The following is a 23,858-nucleotide window of genomic DNA, read 5'->3' as shown; positions in this document are numbered from 1 at the left end:
GAGACATGGATTATTTTTTTTTTTTAAATGTAATTTTGGAGTTTAGAAGCCCAGAATAAGTGGCAATATTAAAATCATCAGTCAAAGCAACCCTGTCTCCAGCACACAAACATTTTCTTACATCTTCTATAAACGCAAATCTTATTCTCTCATTACCTTTATGCCAAACCCGAGACAGCAAACAAGCATGTTCTTTGTCACCCTCATCCTCAAGGGGCTGCGGAGGTGCCTCTCCACCCTCTGTCCTTGTCCCGAGGTGGGCTCCCTGTGCTGAAAAGGTTCAAAAACTTCCCTGATTTAACCAGAATTTGGGGGCAGAGAGGGTTTGGAAGAGGACTTTGCGTTTGAGGAAATGCCATGCTTACTGGAAGGTGTTGCAGCTCCCAGCTCATGCGAACAGCTAGCCATCTACTTCACACCCTATCTGCACAAATAAAATCTGTGTCGGGTTCGTTAAAAATGTGAACTTCAGCTGCTTGTATAGGAACATTTTCAAAGTATCAGAATGGCCTCTTAGCTTTCATTTAAATTGATTCCTAATGGCATAAATAAAATGAAAAGGAATGTTTTTACACAGCCTGTCTAAACCACAGCATACACCGGTTGATAATCAGTGTAATTACCTCGTTCAGACCTGAGTCCTGGTTTCGACAGGATTTAAATTCTGCCCTTAACATAGCTTCCCTTTCAGATGTGTTAAATCGCAGCTCTGCCACGGAATAGTTACCTTCAAATAGCGTAAAGGAAAAACACAATAGAAACAAACTGCATGAACAGCACTCAGCTCTCTGCAGGCACTTTGAACGAAGAAAAGAAAAATGAATGTAAATGAATCAGAGCATAATCTCTCCGAAATCTGGTACTTCATAAAAAATTACCAGTCTTTCTTCGCACAAAGAAATATCTTTGTAATGCTTTGCAAGAAACAAAAGCAGGCAAAGGCATTACAGTGATAAGCTAAAAATTGTTCAACTCTAAAAACAGATTGTAAAGTGAAGGGGAAAAATCCCAGTGAAAGCCGAGAAGAAGACTTCCTAATCTTACACCGAAGGCTTGTAAATGTGCAAGCTCAATACCTCACGACCCTTTTTGAGTAAATAAAGCTTTAAAACGTTCTTTCTTCGGCGTGACTGAATTCCTTCCCAATGTGACCTCAACATGCCATTCCTCTGTCTCTATCTGCCGACGCAGCAGAGCTGCTGACCTTTCACCACTGACCTGCGCAATCAATACGCCGCCGACAAACTCTCGCAAGAGAAATGCTCCACGTGCGAGCTTCTCCTTCTCCCCATGACTTCAGGCAGGGCTGTCGCTGAACTTTTCCTAGGGCCCCAGGCAAGATGGGGTTCACAAAACCTTCGTGGGAATTCCCTGACCAAACCTCTGAAACCTGCAGTGGGTTTGCTCTTGCTTGCAGTCCCACGCACTGCTGTCATGCTGTGCGCAGGATCGACAAGATCTCTGCCTTGTGTTAGGGATTGCGCCTTGACTGGCAGTCCAAATTCACCAAACTCTGCACACACTGCTGGAGAGTAAGATAAACGACATCAGAAAGTACAGAAGCTTATTAAAGACTCGCCCAAACACCTATTTGCGAAGTCTCATCTTAAAGGACGTCATTAACCAAAAAAATGAATACAGTCAATCACAAATGCCTGGAAGAAGATAAGAGATGAAGATGTGTCAGAAAATGATAGCGGTATTATGGAAATGTTTCAACTGCCTTCCAACACTATAAATCCTGCTGTATTGTTACACTACACCTAACAATAAAAATGTATCCAATGCAATGCTTATATAAATATGATTCAAAAAAGAACTGCATGCCCTATTTTGAAGAGATATTTGGACTCAAATGGATCTATAATTTACACGTGTTACAATACATGGGACCAGCAAAGTGCTGCAATGTGTTTTAATGGGGTACAGAAAAGAGAAAAATCATTCCCTGCACTGCTTGCAGCAAACACACTGAAGCATTGATCTAGATATGAGAAGCCAAAAGAATGAAAACTATTAGAGACCGGCCACAATCAGAAACAAAACTAATTAGTCCATACAGTCTTTATCAAACTGAGTGAACTCAAAGGTAAGGCAGAGGTTCAAGTAGTGAAAAGGAACTTCAGGGAATTAAAACTGAAAGAAACATTGTAAATTCCTGTTCCTCAGAGCCTATTCCTCTGACGTCTAAAATGCTTAACAGAGATAGAGTTTCTCTTTCTCTCTATAAACATATATACTAATTGAAATTGTATATATGTTCTTAAATAAGTATAAAATCTAAGGAACACTTGCAGTGGCTCTTAAAATGTTAATGTCTTGCTAATGCGAGACACCTGAAATTTGAACACCCAATAAACCTGCTGAAATTTGTTCAAAATGCTACTTCTCATATGTTTCACATAGTCTAGGAGACTGATTTATTGTTTCTCCCCCCCCCATTTAAAAAAAAAAAAAGGCAGTATGATTGTGACAGTGTTTTGGATTGCTTTGCAAAATTTCTAATGCAGATCAAGATCGAGAGGAGCAGGATGTGACATTCATTTACACAGAGTATTTTTCAGTCACTCTAACTTGAAGGCATGTGCACTTTCTGCGTATCTGTAGGACCCACTAGTGACAAAGATTAGCTCTTTAAAGAGCAGCAAAATTTTCGTAAAAGTGATAAAGTGATTAACCTGCTCATGACAGCAGTGAGTGTTTGTATGACTGCACAGCAGAGAGCTGAAACACGCAGAGCAGCTGCGACTTCTTAAAATATAAGCAAGTAAGTGTGGTTCACATCCCATTCCTCCACAGGCCGCACCGATGGATTAACACAATCCCATGCCAAACTTCACCTACGAGCAGCCAAGAGCTATCAAAGCCTTTGAGGAAGGAACTTGGCGCTGCTGCTGGGTGCCCTGGCCCCGCAGCCGAGGCTGCCAGCCGCACTCCTTGGGCTGAGGCCGCTGCAGCTGGCGGTGCCAGGCCCGCTGCTGCCGAGTAACTTGGTGAAGTGAGAGAATGCACACCTGGGATCTGTACCGATCGCAGGTATTGGTTTAAGAGTAGGAGTCGAACCTCCTGTCTGGGAGGAAACCACCACAGGTTTCCAGCCATGGGCCTGTGCAGCTGAGGCCCAGCACACAGGGCCTGTGGAAATGCCAGGCACCCCTCTCTGCTGGTTTCAGAGCACGGGACATGGGCTTGGAGAGGCAGGTGCTGCTCAGGACGGCAGGCAGAGATGCAAGCAGGAGCCCTTGGCTGTCAGCCCTTGTCCTCACCAACCTCACACCCTGCCCAAGGCTGCGTCAGCCTCCGGGCTGCGTGGGCACGGGGCTGCACCGCGGGTGGAAGAAAGCGCAAAGCCTACCCCCTCCCTTGATCTCTTCCCTCGCAGGAAGCCCTTGAGACCCTGATGCTCTCCAGGTCAGAGCTGTGTGGGAATACCCAAGCTGTACTGGGTTGGCTTTGTGGTTTTTGGTTTGTTAAACCTAGGTGGAACGAACTGAAAGTGATGCTTCAAGAAGAAAACAAGAACGCGGTGCCGGAGAAGCGCCGTAAGTAGGTAGATTAATAAAAAAAAAAGGCTCCTAACTTCTTATCTTTGATGGTATTCAGTACTATTTTAAATATTCTCAAAAGAATCACAAACACACAGAAGGTCATCTGTAAAATCCCTGATGAAGCAATTTAATGCTAAATTAAAGCAGAAACTAGGTAAGCCCAACTCCTGGGATCTCGGGTATTTTTAAAGACTAGAATAGAGTCAGCCCTACCCAAGAACACCGTGTGTTTTCAGCTTTTTAAATATTTATTTCCAAAATTAAATAGAGGAGGTTTAGCTGGTTCTTACAGCTTAGCAGGAAACAATTTAATTTCCAAGCCAATTGTATATTGACAGTTGGCAACAATGGTTTTACTTTATAAAAGGAGAATGGGAAAATAGTTGTGCATTTCTGAAACGCTTCCAGAAAATTTCCTTTGAGAACACGTTCAGTGAAAAGTATACAAACAGGCATTAAACATGAATGTAATTTAATAAACATCCACTCAGCTATATGGTGTGATAAATAGGTAATAAGAATGTAATACAGGCATTTAGCTTTCAGCTTCCAAAGGAGCTGGAAGCTAAAACAATAATACTTTCATTAGACTCTCCTGCCTGGCATCAAGAGCCAATTTCCACCTATTAATATGGATTTCTATTACCCGCCTTGTGAATACTGTTAACCCATTTATCAAGCAAGGAGCCACACTTTTGTCACTTATTACAAGCAGAAGGGGAGCAGAAGGATTGCTAAACCATGTCACATTAAAGCATCAGATTAAATCATTTGACCTAGAAGATAAAAAACATTCCACTCACATTTAAAATGAATTAAAAAAAAAAAAACACCAACAAACAAACCAAGCAACCCCAAACCTGCTCATATTACAGCTACTCAGGCCTTTTGCCGGATCAAATGTTTCCTTGCTGCATCAGAAGAAAAAAAAAAAATCACCGTCTGCAGACTAATTGTAAACTCGGTGCATGTGTAATTAAACATGCCTCATTGGTTCTCTTGATATGTCAATAGTGGGTAGGAGGAGGTTGATTTAAGTTAAACGACTCAAGTCTTACTGAACATTTGCCCCTTTCTGTGTCCTCTAAGCAAAGCATCATTTAACAAAACAACCTCAGCCAAATATGAGGAGCTCGGAATTAAGTGTTTATTATTCAGATTACAGCGGTGCCCCAGACACGTCGGGACTGATCCCTTCCTTGGCAGAATTGCTCCCGAGTTCTGCCATGAGCAAACGTGCCCTGAGAGAACGGAGCTGCTCTCCCTGCCGAGCAGAGGCCAGGGAGATGAATGGAGGGACTGCGGTGCTATCGCAGAGATGACAGGCACGCAGCGATTAATCACGTGGCTGCTGCTAAACACACTAAATTCCTGCTTTCCCACAGTGCAGGAGAATCCTTTTCCTCCTGCCCAGCTCCCAGCTGCAGCCAGCCCTGCTCAGTGGGTCCAGCCATGCACGTAGCCTTACCTCCTCTGGCACCCCACTGCTCCACTGCTCACCCTGCTGCCTGGGCAGGGAGATCGCAGTGTTCTTCTTGCCTTTCACACTGGATCAGGTTATACAGATCTGTCCCGCTCCAGGGACAGCCCTTTAGCTAACAGGCCTGCCCCCATGCCCACGATAAAAGCTCCGCAGCAGCCACCTCACCCACTTTCCCTGGAGTGATGACCCAAGAGAAGTATGTGTATTCCTCCCACTCTGCACAGCTCAGATGCCAAAAATACTTAAGGCCTCAATCCACCAGGGAGAGTCGGGATCAAGTAAAGCAACAGAATGTAAGCAAACTTTCTGAAGTTACAATACTTATAATTTTTCTGGTCTCTGTTCAGAGGAGGCATTTAAGATATGCGGATTCTTCAAGTGGGATGTCTCAGCTTTCCCTGCTTTATTTCTACCTGCTGTAGGTCAGAAAACATAGTTCACGTGACTTCGTCAGACTGCTGCTGGTTTACCCCACTCACCTGGCTATGCTTGTCTTGATTGAATTCTGTAAAACCACTGAAATCTGCCAGCATATTCCAACTGCCAACAATTCCATACAAACTCCACCCCTACCACCACCAGTGTCCTGTCCCGTGCAGATTGTGCCAAGGGACTTCCAAAACTGCTTCTGAAGAAAGAACATTTCTCCTTTCCTTCTTGGAAATCTTGCAGTGAGCAGAAAGCTGGAGAGTTACTCAGAAGTCATCAAGCCATCAGGCTGCTCATTATAGTCCTGAATGCAATTATTACCAAAAGTAATTCTCTGGGGGGTCCTACGGGCTGGCCAATCTTACAGCCTTTTCAAAGGACTGGAAGAAGTACTGTGGCTTTGTGAAAGCGATTCTGAATGCCTTTCATACTCTTGGCTAGTCATTTTATCCTGTATTTCACCTTTTTGCACGCTGCAAATTCATCCATACCCATCTCTTTCTCAGTGATCCTTTAATCCTTTTCTGTTCATGTTGCAGCTCAGCACAAGGATGGGTGTATTTCTATAAGCCGAGTACTCAGGAGGCTCTCTCAATATGTATGCATGACGCAAGGAAGAAACATATTTCTGCTGAAGAAGAATCAGAAGTTGAGGTCAGACGTTTTATAGTTTGGCCAGATTCTGATAAGACATATTAGGAATTCATAGGGCTTTTATCATTTTCAACAGCAAGAGGATTAGACTCTATGCTGACAAGAGCAAGAACATCAATTGTTAAGAGAAATATGTGCCACACCGAAACACAGTAAAGCACCTGAAAGACATAACATACTGCCTGATAAAAACACTACAAGCACTTTCAAATTCAGCCCAGTGATGGCTGGCCGAGGCAGTGCTTCATTGGTTTGCCAGAGCCAAAAGTACAAGGATTTTGGTGCTAATACTCAGGAGCGCAACAGAACTGCAAAGGGATGCTGTGCCTTAAACCACAGCCTCGTGCAACAGCATGCATTCAGACTACGGATAGTAAACTAAAGCGTTGGCTACAGGACAGAAGGAAACATTATGAATCTTTATTTGGATTTAAAAACTGTATCCAGTAAGCTGGCACTACTGATGAAAGGACTCAAGTCTTAAATCCAAAAACACATTTCTTTTTCAAATTCACAGAAAGGTAGAGATATCAACTAATAAAAATGATCTTCTGCCTATCTGAAGAAAGATGCCCAAACCAAAAAGCATCTCAAACTCACCCTTCTTCCCCCTAAAATATTCAGAGCACCATAAATGTTTACACACTAAGTGACTTTTTGTACAGAACTTCTAAAACCCTTGACTTTTGATAAGGTTGTGCATCATTTGATTTTAATTACAGATTTTTTTTTTTTTTATCCCTTAAATTTGACTAAAAATGATGTGATTTACAAAGCAAACAAGCCAGTTAAAGAAAGCTAATTAAATTCACTAGAGACAGTCTTGCTTTTCCCCTCAGTGAGTGTTTATTTCAGCTCCCAGTGCTCTGATAGCTCCTGACAGCTTGCTGGGACACAAGAAAGAAGTAGGTCAGGGTAAGCCGGAATCAGCAACAGAGGATCCCATTAGACAGGCTTGTAGGGTAATACGGAGATCGAGGAAGTGTGTGATGTAGTGACAGTGTTAGAGACACATAACAAACAGCCTGAGGACAGCCTCCAGCAGAACCGGTACGTTTATCTTCTCTCTGCTGTAATGACCCCTCGTACAGCTTATCCAGTTTGTGATTTCTCATACAAGAGGTGCTGTAGAAACCTAATGACAAAAACGCACTCACAGTTCGCTAGATTATGCAAAGCCAGAGGCAACGCGAGCACCGGCTCCCTTCCCACAGAGCCCCTACCCGCAGGTTACGCCGCCTGCCAGCCTCCAGAGCAGGCAGCACCGACACCAGCAGAATACGGCCAGCCTTGTGCTAGCTGGGAAAGCAGCGAGGAATCCTCCTGTGCACAGAGATCAAAGGACAACGAGACTGGCTTCTCCTACCCAGCTTCTAAAATATTATCCTGGTGATTACGGTTGAGGTGCCTACAGTGGAGCTGGAAATACCAAAAAGACGGTAGTGAGAAAAGCTGCCTCAGCAGCGAGGCAGCACAGCCCAACTGCGGCGGGGCGCGAAGGATGCTGCTGCTCTCTGCGGTGGGGCCACGGTCAGCTGCTGCTGGCAGCTCCCCACAGCAGCCCCAGCTGCTCCGGTGCCATCCAAACCATCGAGGCACGGTGCACGTACAGCTGCAGATGTGTGTCCTCGTGCCACAGCCCTGCCAAGGAGACAGGAGCGGCTGCAAAGCCTGTGGTTCATACTGGGGATCCCAGCTGGGGCTGCTGCACAAGGAAGGGACAGCAGCAGAAGCAGGGTGCAGAGCAAAAATGAAAAAGACAGAAGCGATCAGTGTAAAATATAAAGCACTTCATGCTTCTTCCACTATATTAGTTTTTGTTTTTTTTTAATGAGAAGTGTATTTTACTGGATATGTGAATATACCTGGACACTTGCTAGTGCAACAATTCCCTTCTGAAGAAAGGAATGAGTTTTTTATTTTAAAGTGCCTTGGCAATAATAGCAGAAAGCACAGCGCCATAAAATCTGCAGTGTGATGTTCAGAGGCAGGCTCGAGCTCTGCTCTCCCACTTTTCTTGTTCTCAAGCCTACTTCTCACACCACGGAAAGTTCAAAGTCTCTCGGGCGGGATCTGACAGCCTGCACATACCCAAACATTTCAATTACAAGAGCCAAGTTCCCAGGCTTACACAAAAGCCAGAGATACTCTGCCCAACTCCAAACTGTGTAACTTGCATTAAAAAAGAGCGAGTGTGTGCTATCCTAGGAAATAGGTAAGCTTGACAGGAACAATTTAAACCGCCATGGGCATAAACAAACACAAATGGAGAATGTTGTTTTATTCTGTTCGGAGCTTGATGCATTCCCTTTGCTTGGAGAAGTCTCCAGCAACCACTTAAAGTAAAGTGCGTGAGTTACTCCTCCGAAATGCTGGACTCCACGCTGACAAGGCAGCCTGCATTATTTTCAGAGTCGCATTTTGGTCCCATTCGTTTTCATGTTTATTCGATCAGAGTGCGTCATGTTCAGCGTTTCTCCCACTCTTTGTTTCCAGTCGCAACCTTTCTGCAGCACAATTCAGCTCCTGCGCTAGCAGCGCTTCCTGCTCTTCAGGGGGTCACTCTCTCCGGTCATTTGTACCCACCCATTTTCTGACACAACACATCCCTTTCCTGCAATTTTGATCTAAGCAGACAGCTCCACCGCGTCCACTGAGCTCTTGTCTGAGTGATGTCTGTTTGCTCCAACCCTATGCATGTGTGTAAGATCCCCACTCGGTCAAACGTCTGGAGAAAAGTCCTAAAGGAAAATATGCACATCCTAAAGAAAATACACATTAAGATAAAAGCACTAAAATCAAGGAAGAAGACGACGAGAATGATCAGAGCCCCACTGCCTGCAAGGAAGGAAGGAAGCTTTTAACAGCACTAAAATATAAAATTGATTTGTACACATATTTGATAAAAATCAATACAATTAGCAAGTAACTGAATACTAGAAAGGGAAATTGATTGCTCGAGGGCCCAGAGGACTCAGGGCAATCAGTCCATTCTTCTAGCTCCTCCACTCTTAATAAAAATTTACTTTTTCATAATCCTGCCTGAACTCTTTGCCCATTAATAATGCCACTAAATAGCTCTTCTTTTAGCACTACTATTGCAGACCTGCTCGAATTACATTTGGAGGCAGTTTAGAGTGGCATGGTCTGGCCATTTTGCTATCTGCAGCACAAACCTCCAAGCAATCGCATAAAAGAATACCAGCTAATGAACGGGAGCACGGGAACACTTGAGAAGAGCTTATAAAATTAAGTACCAAAGTTTAAATAAACGGATTACCATAGAATTGATTTGCTACATCAATTTGGTCAGCTTTTGCTGATACATCATTCCTCCCTCAGAGGAGGAGAGGCGCCGTTTCGAAACAACTAATTAAACATTTTGAACCGTGGCCTCGCAAGGAGAGCGGGGCGGCACCGCTCTGCTCGCCCGCTTCCCTTCCCTCACCGCCGCCTAAAAATCGTTACTCCACGTGGAATGGGGATGGGATTTATGGCCAAAGCTAGACCAAACAAAGCGGCTTCTGCAGCAGCCACCTCAAAGCAGGCTCTAGTTTTGGACGAGGACAATCTCCCTCTTCTTTCATGAGGAGCCAGAGGGACGAGGGGCGGCCGCCCTGCCGCGTGCTTCCCCAGGCCTGGCCGTCCAGCACAGCCAGCCTGCTGGCAGGGCTGCAGGCCGCCCCGTTTCTCTTTCAAAAGGTCAGATGCGTGCTCAGATAAGAACTTTCTCAGATGTTGAGCTTTGTCCACTGAGTCATCTTGATAGGAAGCTCTTGAAACCAAGATCTACGTGTGGGCCTTCACCCAGTGCTCTGCCCGGCTGCAGTCTGGGCTGGCGCAGCGCTGCTGCTGACCCAGGCCCTGGCCCAGCACAGAGCTCTGTGAGGGGCCCTATTCAAGTCAAAAGCAAAAAAAGATCATTTTTCCATATTAATCACTTCACACATGCTTAAAATTCAGTACTATTATTCAATCACATTCTACTCCATCTCCAAAGGAACATCTCCAGAAGCCATCCAGAAATCTCACCACATACTTAGGCCTCCAACAGCCCGGCTGGACCAGTGGTTAAACTGAGCCATTGGATCAGCCTAAGGACGATCTACGGATGCTTGGTGACCCAACCATCACTCCGTGGTGACACCTGGGCGGATGACACACGGCATTTCCAGGGGAGGAGAGCGGCACATCACTCGCCAGGCACCAGCTGAGCGCCACAGGTGCAGCTGCAGCAGCTGCTGAGTTGCCTCACCACATTCTTATGATTGTCTTACTCCAAGGTCTGTCCTACTGCTTTTTCTCAGAAAGAAGAGACAGGAGTCTGGAGACACAGATAGAAACCAGAAATTACAGTTTCCGCACTCGCCTTCTTTGTAACCATGAGCAAGCAACTTTAATCTCCCTGCCTCGGTTTCCCTGCCTACTAAAGTAAAAGACAGACAGTAAAACTTATTTCACCCAACGCATACGTCTTTTGTGGAGATGAAATGCTTGTTCTGTGTGAAGTACTCAGGAGATGAAAGGCATCAGGCATACATTAATCTTAGTCACCACACCTACCAAGAGGATCTCCAGTACGCAGATTGGGATTTGTGTTTAAAGAGTCTTTCTTTGTGCAATTCAGGAAGTGTATGTTCCTGGAGAAGTTTAGCTAAATTAAAGCTAATCAAGAATTCCCATATTAATCAGCCTTCTAGTCTTTGGGAGATCAGAAGAAGGGTGCTGCTCCCATTTCAAAAGACAGCACAGGGCCACAGAACGAGTTACATCAAGCTGGCCGAAGCCCATTTGCAGCACGGCCATGGAGGAAGCTATAGGAGCTCATCCCCAGGCATTCATCTCCAAGCACGCACCCTGGTAAATCAGCTCCTATTTGGTAATGAAATGCAGAGTGACTCATTTTTCCTACGTGTGAGAAGAGAACCAAAGAATCTTTTACTTTCCTGTCTGCCTTTATAAACACTGAACTGCATCTCTTTCCTTTGGAGAAGCTATAAAAGAGAACATGACTCTCTCCAGGTTGGCAGAACCCAGAGCCAGGTTAAGACCCGAAATTTCTGTCAAAAAAGGATGTTTGGGAAGTTGGCTTGCCAGCAGCAGGCTCCACCTCCAGCACCCGGACGCGGCGAGGCACGATGATCCTGCACTCATGCTGCGGTCGCGCAGATGTCCCCGCGAGCTGGCCTGGGGACAGCTCACCACACTGCTCCGGGCACTGTGGCTGCTCCGTGTGGGCCGAGCGCCAGGCTGTTTACTCAACGTCTGAAGCAAGTTCTGCAGCTCAGACTTAGCCCAGCACCCGTGGCTGTCCTATGGCAGCAACCAGGTGGGCTGGAAGAAAGCACCAACCATTGAATTTGCACTGCAAGGGCAGCAGTGCAGGCACACCTCAATGTGTGGCCCAGTGCTGGCCCCGGCTCACCGAAAGGCAGGCAGTGCTTCGGCCAGGCCAGCTGGGCTGCCCGGGCACTCAGCAGGCCCAAAGAAAAGTCCTTTGGACCAAATCAGCTGAGGTGACACAGAGCCACGATCACTGGCTTCCCCCCACACCTCTGTGCTGCTGCTGAGGCCGATCTCTCTAGCAGAGCGATGTGAACAAAGGTACAAAAGCAGAAGTGCAAGAAAAAAAAGAGTCACCAACTTGAAAGGACAAGAATACAAGAGATTAAAGAAAACCGGCACCCGTAAAGTCAGTGCTGAGGAAGCACTGAGTGAGCTGGCAGACAAAACATTTTCTGCTTAAGTGGAAGCCACAGGAGATGCCGATCTGGCAGACATGCCCATGAGGAACCGTCTCCCTCCACCTCCATCCTTTCTCCCCACATCGCTCTGCCCCTGATACCTGCCCGGCTTCCCCAGCCCATGGCTTCATCCTCCCTTTGGTCCCAGCCCGACCCAGGCCACCGTGCCCCTACCATGGCCTCCTCGTATCCTGGAGCTCTCCACTAGGCCGGGAGGTCCCTGCCTCTCCATCGGCGGCTCTGGCAGCCCCAGCCCGTGCAGCCGGGCCAGCCTGCGCCGCAGAGCTGGTCCACCTCTGCGTGGGGAGCCGGCGGTATGCATAAACAAGCAGCTATGCTGCAGACACGGAGCTAGGCTCCGAAAGGAAATGACCACTGGATGTTATTGCACAACCTTTCTTAATAATGAACGTGCATTTCTTGAAAATGCATGCCACCTAATCCCCTTGGCATTGCAAACACGCCCAACAGGAGGGTAATTGGAGTTAATCAAGCCATGCGCTCCACGCAAAGTGTAACAGTTTGCCTCACTGCATTTCGGAGAGCAGAGTGCAAAGCACATGATGCTGCTGTTCCTGCAGCCCTGGCACGAAGACCCCAACCTGCCACCACTCTGGGCACAACAGCCAGTGAAAGGATGGCTTCTGTGGTTGCAAAGTGGGTGACCATTTTAAATCATGAACTAGCTGACATGCACTTACCAATACAGATCCTCCAAAAGAAGGACTGGCAGGCGGCCACAATCGGTCATTTACTGGTTGCTCACCATTGCTGCTACTCTTAGGATAAAACTAAAGCCATCGGCTTGCATAAGACTTTCAATAATTAGCTCATACCTTATCTTCACAAGTAACAACATCCAAAATCAGTTCCACGCATGCGGCTAGCTGAGAGTTTCTTACACAGCACCACTTGACACTGCTGCTGTAGCTCACAACATTTCTTTGCACGCTGTCTTACAAAAGACTCCAGATTGTATGTGGCCAGGCATGCGAGCATCAGCAACCATTCAGAGCGGCTAACTTGGAGTTCAGACTCTGTCTGCGGACAGTCACTCAAATGCTCTCTTATCTGGGTGGACTTTCGGGGGTAGGGTGAAGGGCGAGAAGAGCTGTCAAGAGGAAAAATAGCATTTGCAGAAGATGTGTAGAGCCAAAAGGATTTTAAAGAAAGGACGACCACAACTGCCCAAGTCAAACTTTTCCAGATGTACTGGAATAACTGGGAAGCACAGGGGAAGCAATGAATAGTTCAGCCTGCTACATCCAAGATATTCAAGATCTATAACCAACAGAAGACACACACTTCTCTCAAAACACAGAGCACACCCCACAGCACCCAGTTACTGGTGGAGCGCACGGGGAACATCCTCACACCCACTGACTGGTCCAATGCCATGGCCGGCCCCAAGCATTTCTGGAAGTAGCATTTCTGCAGCAGCACCGTGTAGAAACGCTTCATGTTTATTAACTTGTTTGGTTTCAATTGTTGGATCGGTTCCCCATTCCCAAGGCACTCAGATTTATTCTTTTAGCTTAACACTACAACGTAATCAAATCACTGCATTAAGCTGACAGATTCTGGAAGCCCTGAAGGAGAGGGGAGAAAGGCATCAGGAGAAGCATCTACATTTTTTCTTACATCCTTCACACTTGCCCTGAACTTCAGATTCTACCCATCTACATCTCTGGAATTCAAGAATATTGAACTTTAACTGACACGAGAAGTTATTTGAAGATGCACAACTTTCACTTGAAATTAAGGCTGATTTACCTTCTGGGATCAGGGACCAAGATTCACTTCTCATAAAGACTGAAGAGCCCGAACGCGCTCTCTTTCTGCTTCAAGTCAAACACAAGTGTTGCTGCAACCACAAAAACATCCTTCTGACGCTATGTAGAGTTCAAACTAACCAATCCATAAATAAGATGAGGAGATGGAGATGGAGGATTCAAACATGACTTTGTGCCCTTCCATTTAATGTGTAGAATAGGTAAGTACAGGAAGACAATGGAGATGACTCAAAGAGTCAAGATTAATATGAAAATTGAGAAAAGGGGCACTCTTTTGGTTGGATTTCAACTCTTGACTCTTCAGTATGATTTATTTCCAGCTTTACACACTGAAATACTAGCAAATATTTAGCACACAACCCTTGATGTGGAAGACAAAAGAAAATTTTGGACTTAGACAAACTCCAATGTCCTTGTCTAATGTTACCCAATGCAAAATTAGAAAGAAATTAGTGCTTGCATAGTGCTGTGTGTTTAAAAATAATTTGAATGAGCCACTGCTTAAAGTATGGGAAGGGTCCTCTGTTATTATAAACCAAACATATTTCATTTTAGACTACGCTCAAACTGACAGGATAAAGCTTAAAAAAAAATCTATTTGGGGAATTTCTTTATCAGAGAAACAACAGGAAAACAAGCTTCATGGAGCCTGTGATCAAATAAGCTTACAGGACTTAAAACAGCAACAATGTCAGGCATTTCAGTGTAGTAGCATCAAAACTAGATATTTACTACTTGGTAGTGAGTAACCCTTTGAAAAGGGAGGAACAAAAATTCCTTTTTAATGAGTCACCATTTGGCAGTCAGAGATCAAAACCTTTTGCCTGTATTTCTGACTGCAGCATTGTATATACTTGGGGTTTTCTCAGTCTGTGTGACTTTATTTAAATCAACAGAGTTAATTAAGAAAATAAGTAAGTTAAAAGAACAGGAAAAGTGAAGTCCTTCAAAGTGTATGACAATCAGCACGATCTACTGGGTTGCTGAAATACCAGATGAATTCACAAATTATTTCCACATATAAACTTAGAATTGTGAAGATCCTAGTAAAATTTAAAGCAACTTGTCAAAGCAAAATGAAATTATACTCAGTATCCATTCTGATAACCACATCAAACACGTTGTGTAATTGTACTTAAACTAATGCAACTGTATGGGGAAAAAGCTTCTAGAGCCAGAGTGGAACTGTGTATGACTGAAGTCTTCATAAAATATGCATTTGTTTAACTTTGCCCAAAACTTAACCTATGAAGGGCTGGGACTGAAAATGAAACATTAAAATAACTACTTGGATGTTGTCTCTGACTCTTCAGTACTATTTTTATTTCCAGCTTTATGCATTGAAATATTAGAAAATGTTTAGCACATGACCCTTGATGTGGAAGACAAACAGAAATTTTTGGATTTAGACAAACTCCAATGTCCTTGTCTAATGTTACCCAATACAATATGTCATTTTTGTTTTTTTTTCCCTCTTTCTTCTTAGGTGAAATTCTGAAGTTTCAGCAAAAAGGAAGATACTATGCCACAAAGCCAGAAAACAAAACAAAACAAACACTTGTTTTGGCATTATAGCCAAAATCAAGAATAAAACTATCATTCATACTGGAGGGTGGGGTGGGGGTGTCAGAGTAAGATATACTTTATTTTCAAGATACTTTCCAACTATGTGAAAAGTCCCTAAAGAAAGACCTTAGTGCCTTACAGGCACTTATGCTTAACTAAATATTTCACTCATTTTACTGATATTTCCCTCACCTTCTCACTAAGCATCCTTAAGGTAAAGTGCCATGATTCCCACTGTACAATGGACAAGTAAGAACCTGAGAACTCTTTACTGAAAAAATTGCCTCCACCTCCGGAGGCCTGTGGGGCTGTAGGCATTCAGACCCCCTGAAAAAAGTCTGACAGTTTTGAAATGAGAGAAGGCATTATTTGGGTTTGGCTTTTACTTTAGAATATCTCCAAAATTATATTTGAAAATTCACATCCCCTAAAAGTTAGAACAGGGACCTACAACTGGCTCCACACCGCTAGCCAACAGCCACTCCATGGAGCTGCTGATCAGCAGAAGAGTCTCCATATCTTGCTGTCACTTCACCGAACCATCCAGGCCCTTACATCAGTTGATCTCAATTTCTGCTCAATTTACTTGTTGATTAGAAGTTATTAGAGTAAATAATTACAGTAATTGGTTACAGTTTGGGAATTCAGAGAATTGAAGAAGGAATTTGGAGGAATAACCTGATCTACTACGGTAGAGAGAATCAATCATCCATCGCGTTCCATTAGTCTTTTTGGCAACCTCGTGTCACTGTTGTCACAAGCCTGGGTAATGATGCCACATTAATTCTCCTTTTGAGAAAGGGACTACAAGATTTGACTCTGTAACCATGTCCTACCTGACCTTGGGGAATCTTTGGGGAAAGTTTCCCATCAAACGCAGTTACAGCTTTTACTGAAGAAGAATTACCAAGCAGAGCTCGTGCTCTATAACTTGAATGCATGACACAAAAATATACAACCCGTCTTCTGTTTCCACTAAATATAAATCACCAGCACACAACCAGCAATTCTGCACACCCAACCCTATGTAAGAACTAACGTTTTTAAAGCCATTTCTACACAAGTCTGCTCAGGGGCGATGGACCTGAGGCAGAATGAAGAGGCAGCTGCTGGATCCAGCCCATGTAACAACAACAGCTCTTCTAACAAAATTGACCTACACTGAATATAAGCTGCATTTCCCAACCCAAACCTTCCTGATTCGAATGAAAAAATAATAATTAAAAAACAAAAACAAAAAACGGCAACCCACTTTATTGTAAATATTACAGAACACAGAACTTGAAAAGATTAAATTTATTATATGTTTCATAACATATCCAGACTCCTTCCCTTCCTTCTAGACTATACACTCCTCTCGGTGCAATGTGCAATACTGTATTTCTGATGTCAGCGTGAGCAGACAGAAGAGGACATATGGCCTTTTGTACTGTTCCCAAGATGCCGCATGTTAAGAAAGAAAAAAAAAAAGTCATTATCCAGGCTGGAAGAAACCCAGGCCATCTTAAATGTTTGTTTATTGCAGTTTGGAAGACCTTTTTAGAAAATACAACAAACTACTCTTGGACACCTAATCCTAACCCAAAATGGTGGCTGGGAACCAAGCCACGATTTGGGGGAGACTTTTGTTGACATGATCATTTGAACATTTCTCTGTAACTAGGTATCACTTCTATTCCTGTGGCTAAGACTAACAAGTTAACAGCACTATTTACACCAGTACTGTTGTATCATTAGAAACAACAAGATTATGTACTTTAATTCTAATGCCAGCACAATTATTTTAACACCAAGTGTGTCAGATCTGACTCTATACCCCCTAAATTAATTTCAGAGTAGTGGCTAAATAAAATGACATACTTCTTTGTGCTTTTGTTATAACACGCTCATGTGCAGCAAACTGTGAAGAAAACGTAGTAATTAGAGGTTAAATTAATCCCTGACAGACAGGCAGCTTAGGAAAGCTGGGCCCTCTTCAGCAAACAGAGCAGAAAGCTTGCCAGTCCTCCCCAGCGCTGCACAAAGCGCACGGGGGATTGGGAAGCGCACCCCGGGGCAGCAAAGGGGAGTGCTGGAAGTCAGAGCAAGTCTTCGAGCAGCCAACGCCGCCACGTAAATGCTGCGCTGAGTGAGGTGCAGGGCTCGAAGCAATCGCCGCTTCAGACGCTCCAACTGCCTGATCAGGATCGGCCACTTGAAATTAAAGGCAGGCTTTCTGCACAGCAGAACAGGCTTCTAACCGCCAGGTAATCCACCTCTGGATGTTAATAAAAGTGAACAATGGCATTATATTTCACAACATAACTAGAAAGTTACCTTGCTGCCTGTGATTTTAATGCAGGCAATGGATTTCACTGCCCACAACACAGCACATGCGCTGTGTTGTTCTCAAGACACTAACTAGGCACATCCTGGGTAGTTGTCACTCCCAAACCTGCCAGGACTTCTTAGGTGCTTAATTCTAGAGAAAAAAGTGCATTCCACGGAATTACAAAAGAAAAAAACAAACAAACAAACAAACAAACAAAAAAAGTAAAGAGGCTCTTTGCCCATGCAAGTGTGGCCTGTGGTCCGACAGGGAGCACTGAGGAGCCCTGGCCCTGGTGAGCTCCAGAGCCCCCAGCGGCCCCCACCTGGGCTGGAAAATGGGGCAGGCACCGCGGTCACAGGCACAGGGAAACTCAGTGGGAGAAAAAAAGAATAAAGAAAACAGCCTGTAGTACAACCAAAGTAAAAGCCAAACGTGTGGGGCTGGCAGAGGCTGCAGATCGGTGTGGGAGTGCATGAGCAGCGCTGGTATTTCTGTACTACCCAGATCATCAATTATTAACAAATTAGGACATGCCTGATGGGGTGCTTATGTAACACTTCTTTATCAATAAAGCTGCCAAGTCCCTTGCAGGGGAAAGTGAAGTGGATTTCAACAAATCATAACGCGATGCCTGCCCTCAGCCAGGGCCCGTTGCTGCTCCTCATTTCCCCCTCACAGCACGGCCACCAGTCCCCAAAGAGCAATTTTGGTTGGCCTGGCGCCCCTGCGGCCTCCTGGAGCAGGGGCCCTTGGATCCCCTCAGTGCCTGCTGGTGCCTTATTGTACTGAGGTGGCAGTGTCGGCGGCAGGGAGCCATCCCAAACCCCGCATCCCCCTGCCTCTCCCTGGCCTGAGCCCCAGCAGAGGCCTGTGGGTGTGCTGCTGGGCACAGCTCACGTTCCCTGTCACTCAGTCTGTCTGGCAATGCAGGGAGGAAGGCACCTGCAGATTTCTTCCCCTTCACCCCTTGGGCACAGCCATTCCCCCACAGGAACAAAGGAGCAGCCAAAATGCAGCCTGCCACAACACCGTCCTTCACCCCGCTCCCTTTCTATTTTACTTCTCCAAACGGGGTCGGGGGCACGGAACAATCCCCGGCCCTATTCAAGGGCCTGATCCTTGAGCCCTCAATGCTAGGATCAAACGTGTGCCTTGCTGCCCTCAGAGGAGTGAGGAGCACCACGGTCACTATCCCACCACAGTGCCTGGCACATCCTGGCGCAGCCCAGATGCTCACCAAAGCGTCTCCTGGGCAGCTTCTGTGACTCCACACGTGCACAGGAAAGGCAAAAGGGAAGTGTTATCCATGAGGAGGCTTCCCAAGAGGAATTCAGACTCTTTGTAGCTTGTTTGCATGTGCTAGCTCTCCCCTCTCTGATGGCATCACTGCCTCGTAGTGCACCTGGTGACTCGGAAAGAGCTGCAGCCCCAGAGCCCTGCTCACCCACCACCCGGAGATATTCCTGCCCTTCGAACAGCACTAACAGTCCGGGCCACAGCAAACTGCAGGGAAAAACAGCCAGCAAAAGAGAAGGGCATAAAGTGAAACCTTTAACTGACAAAGACGTCTGTTTTCTGTGCAAAATGCTAGCAATAACAGTAACGATCAGGGGAAGGAGACCATGATACGAGCACAGACTGTTTTGCAAAGTTTCCCTTGAGCTTCTGGCAGCCCTGAAATGGGTTACAGAAAGTCAGAACTGTATTATTGATCACTGCCTGTTCTGCTGGGTTGTTTTTTTTTTAATAAAACAATATTGTGCTTTTGCTATTTTCACTTAGATAAAAAACAATGTTCCAGGATCTTCCAATATCCCATACAACCAGAAACAACACTAATGAGGGCAGTACTAAGTGCCTAAATGGTTTCTTGACATATTTTTAAGCAATTGCCTGTAGGAGTGAACCCCTTTTACGGGTGAAGCAAAACAAAACTTACTACGAGTGCACAAGAGCATCGCACACATTTGGCATTTTATAGCAGCGCTCTGAAGTTCCCCTTCAAAATTACTGGCAAGGAAGGAAGTCCTGCACAATTTTAGCACCCACCATCTGAAAAAAATGAGAGCAGTCCCAACTGTTCTCTGAGATGTATAAAAGAACAGTTGAAAAACTTACAGTTGACTGGTGCTACCTAGGTTACCCGTCAATGGCATTGAAACTGGTATATTATTAAGAGAGGTGTATGATGGGAATTGGTTTATTGTGCTGATCCATAGTAACCAACTCCTGTTCGTCCATCATTTATCTCTCTCACCAGCGACATATGGGTTTGTCTATTCACACTCTCAGCATTCTCTCTGCTCCAACAAACAGTCAGCCTTTTCTGCTGGGATAAGGAGATTTTTTAGTTACATCCATTATGTGCGTATCAACATTTATGGCAGGAAGATAATTGCCAGAGAGCTCAGGGGGATAAAAGCTCCCTCTTTATAACACAAACCCCCTTAAAAAATCAATATTGATATAAAACAGTCCAACGCAAAGCCTTGGTGTGTCTTCTTCCTCCAGTTTGAAATACTTTTTTCCCCTTTTTCAAAATAGCAAGTCAAACTGGAACGTCAGGTAGAAAGCCTTTGTACCAACTTACACCACTGCTCTTCCCACAGAGGGAAAAATAGCAGTGTACAGTGTTAATTGTTCCTCAAAGAAGTGAGTGGCAAACGTGTCAGATGTAAAGAGGGCTCCTTGGAGAGGCGCCAGCATCGCTTAAACTGATTTAGCTATCTTTATTTGGAGACCATACCGATTACTAATGAATCGTAACTTATAGTCACCTTCTCCTAAATGTGGAAAAACGCTGACAACTCAGAAACAGCCAGCACAAGGGAACAATGAAAACCTGGGGATCCTGCCTTTCCTCCTACTTAAAAAGCTCAGCCAACCTTTGAGTATTCCACCCCCCGGTTTGGCTAAGTCCATTTGTCACAGCTTCTGCAAGATTTACTTTGCCTTCCCATGGCTACGCACTCATAAAAGTTATTTTAAGGCGACTTTCATCAGAGTAGCAAGTAAGATAGAACATTTATTGATTAAATGACTGGGAACCAGTGAGTTGCACTGTACTTAACCTATGGGACGGCTCTGGGACTTTACTTACTCTTGTCCTTGTGTTACCTTCTGCCTCCCTAACTTTTGTTCTGCTGAGGAAGGCAGCTCGGGCTGATGCCTGTCCTGCAGCTGCACGGGGCAGGTCGCTGGGCATTTCAGGGCAGGTCGGTGGGCCAGCCCGATGCCTGGCATCCTGAACTCTTTCAGTACATCTTCCCGTACCATCAGAAAGCATCTAGCACAGTAGCTCCCTACTCCCACATAAAAACTCCAAGTGCTACCACATTATGAGTAACAAGATCAGTTAAAAAAAATATAAAAATAAAAAACGGCACACTATAATTTATAAAACACTTCTACCTGGGTAACAGGGAGCCATACAAAAGACCAAAGAATATATATAACTGCCTCTGTAACCACTAATCTCCCCCCGATCCTTTAACAACTGTGTTAGCTTTAAAAAAAATCCAGGAGACTTTGCAGGTTCAACCTACGTAGTTACAAGGGACTACAAGTGAAGCCCTGTCAATATTTGCTTTTCTGATTCTGAAGCGTTAGTTGAAAGGATTAAAAATAGAGACAAAAAACCTCGAGTTAAAAAAAAAAAAAAAAAACACTCTGAAAATAAAATCCTAAATTAAATTCGAGCTGCTCACTGCTGCCCGTTGAGCAGCCCCTCACTCGCTGGAGAGGAGCTGCTAGCTGCATGTACCTGCCTTACAATGCACACTATTTGTTTTTTATCCCTGAGCAACAGACTATTTCCTGGTTCAGTTTAAAAACTCAGTGACGTTCCAATTTCAGCCCACACATGTGTGTCACTGTCAACGTCAGTGGCAGGAAAACATTAGAAGTCACCCCTTGCTAATGCTTTCCTAACATGGAATTTCCTCCTATCTCGCTCCCGCAGCCCACTCCTCCCTTCGGCTGAGAGCATCTTTCCCAAATTGCCTTTTTTTTTTTTTTTTTCACTCTCTTTCCCCCCTTCCAACCATATGGCAGCGAGAGCGAGCTGCAAATGGGCAGTGCCGGCAGCGCCTGGCTGCTTTTTTGGGTGCTCGCGTGGAACTTCCCCGAGCTGCGCCTGCAGCCGCCGCTGCGCGGCCGCGCTCACGCAGCCCCCCCCCGGCTCTCCGCGACCCCCCCACGACCACCCCGACCCCGGGGCCGCCCCCCACGACCCCAGCCCCGACCCCCCCCAGCCCCGGGGCCGCCCCCTGCCTCCCCGCACGGCCACCGGCAGCGCTGCAAGGGGGCGGCCGGGTCCCGCCGGCCGGGGTGGGGGGGGGGCCCGAGCGGAGCTGCGGGGAGGGGGGGGGCAGCCAGCAGCTGCTGGGGCCGGCAGGTTCAAGGCCGTTCGCGGCTCCCTGCCTGCCTCCCTCCCGGAGGCACCATATGCTGCTGCTCGCACACCGGCAGCTTGATTTCCCCATCACCGGGGGGGGGAACACACCGGGAGGGGGGGGGAAACACGCAGGGATTAGGGGGCTGAGCGGGGGAGCACCGGCGTTATATAACGGGGGGGGGGGAGACACACACACACAGAGCTCGCTTCGCCGCCCCCCCGAGCCGCAGGGACTCGAGGGGGGGAGCCCGGCGCCGCCCCCTCCCCGCCGTGCCGCCCCCCTCGGGCACAGAGGGGAAGGGAAGGGAAGGGAAGGGAAGGGAAGGGAAGGGAAGGGAAGGGAAGGGAAGGGAAGGGAAGGGAAGGGAAGGGAAGGGAAGGGAAGGGAAGGGGGAGGACCGGCCGCCCGCCCGCTTCCGACGGGGCGAGGCGCGGCGCTCACGGGGCTGCGGCGCCCCCGCGGCCGCTCCGCAGCGCCGGGGCTGCGGGGAACAAAAGCGGCCCTTTAATTTAGATGTGGCCCGCGGGAGGGAAAGGGGGGGGTCCCGAAGGGATGCAAAGCCCCCCCTGTTCTTCCCCCAAGCGGCCGCTGGCCCCGCTGACAGCCCCCCCGCCGTGCCCGAACAAAGCCGCCGGGCACCCCGGGGGGAGCGCCTGGGGGTCCCCGGCGGAGACGGGGCCGAGGGGGGGGGGACAGGGACGGCCGGCGCCGTGCGGTGCCTGGGGGAGCCGAGCGCCGCGGTTGTGGCCGGCAATTGCTCCGAAGCCCGGCGTTAATCGCGGGGGGCAGAGCCCCAAACAGTGAGTCAGCACCGGGGCTGGTGGGAACCGCGCACCGGCTGGGGGGAGAGGTGGTCGCGGCAGCTCCCGCACTTCGGGGCCGTCCCCGTCCCTGTTCCCGTCCCTATCCCCGTCCCCGGGCGCGGAGGCAGTGCTGCCGCCCCGCACTCTTCCCCGGACCCAGCGGCGGCTCCTCCCGGCGCCTTTTGTTCAACACCCTGCCCAGGGAACGTGCGCTGCCGGCTCCCCAAATCCCCAGGCACCTCGCTGCCAACAGCGGCACCGGGACTTCTGGAACACAAAAAACCCCAACGCGGGGCGGCAGCGGCCCCCTCGCCCTCCCATGGCACCTTCCCGGCGCTCGCAGCCAAGTTTGCAGGCGATGCCCGGCGGCGGGGCATCAGCCGGGGGGGCACCGGGAGCTGGCAGCGCTGCGCACCCCGCCGCTGCCCGGCCCCACGGCGCCCCCTTCCCTCCCTTTCCCTTCCTTTCCTCTCCCTTCCCTCCTCTGGCCCCGGTGCACGGTCCCCCTCTCCAGGGACACGGTGCCCCGCCGGCCCCGGCAGGAAGCCGGCAGCAATCCTTAGGGCGAGTTTGGGGAGATTTTGGGGGGGCTTCTCCGAGGAAGGCGCCCCCCGAAAACTTCCCCGGGCCAAGTCCCCGCAAGCAACTCGTGCCGCGCCGCTCTGCGCTGCTGCTCACCGGCATGTGGGGCTCCATGCGTGGTGCTTCTACCCGCTGGGAAACCAGCAGCATCTTGGAGTGGGGCTCAGCCGGCTTTTAGATCCACTTTGGCTGTAGGGAGCAAAACCCAGCGCCGCGGAGGACTCGGAGGCTGTTTGCTCCTTTTAGGTTCCAGACAAGTTCATCCTGGCGTTGCAGTTTGCTAATGATTCACTGTCTGTCTCAATCTGCTCACTACATTTCCATCAACCCACAGCTTCCTCACTTAGAAGGTGGAGTTTGTGGGGTTTAAGTTACTGATAGGCATATCTAAGTGCTGTGTCACTCAAAGAGGAGGAGACACACACGCTCCCGCACACACTCTCACACACACCAGCCGCTCCGGGCTTAAAGGGGAAGCAGCGCTTTCTTCTCAGAAACTGCCGACCTCAGAGGTCCAAGGATTTTTGATTTTTTGTTATTTTTTCCTT

General features: G+C 47.3%; 1 protein-coding gene across 2 annotated transcripts in view; it reads right to left on the bottom strand.

Moving 5' to 3' along the window:
• Positions 1-23,658, bottom strand: part of MAMLD1 (mastermind like domain containing 1) — a 77,310-nt gene extending 53,652 nt beyond the window's left edge. The window contains exon 1 of one of the 2 annotated variants that reach the window (XM_082771040.1): positions 23,407-23,658. In XM_082771040.1, coding sequence (XP_082627166.1) covers positions 23,407-23,460 — 54 coding nt within the window. In that variant the 5' untranslated portion in view covers positions 23,461-23,658. The remainder of the gene's footprint in view (positions 1-23,406) is intronic. The other variant, XM_082771039.1, reaches the window with a different exon arrangement.
• Between the last annotated feature and the right edge of the window lie 200 nt (positions 23,659-23,858).

This window comes from Aythya marila (genome assembly GCF_965140915.1).
Source record: "Aythya marila genome assembly, chromosome: 13".
In the NCBI taxonomy this organism is placed as follows: domain Eukaryota; kingdom Metazoa; phylum Chordata; class Aves; order Anseriformes; family Anatidae; genus Aythya; species Aythya marila.
This window is presented reverse-complemented; position numbering and strand designations above follow the sequence as displayed.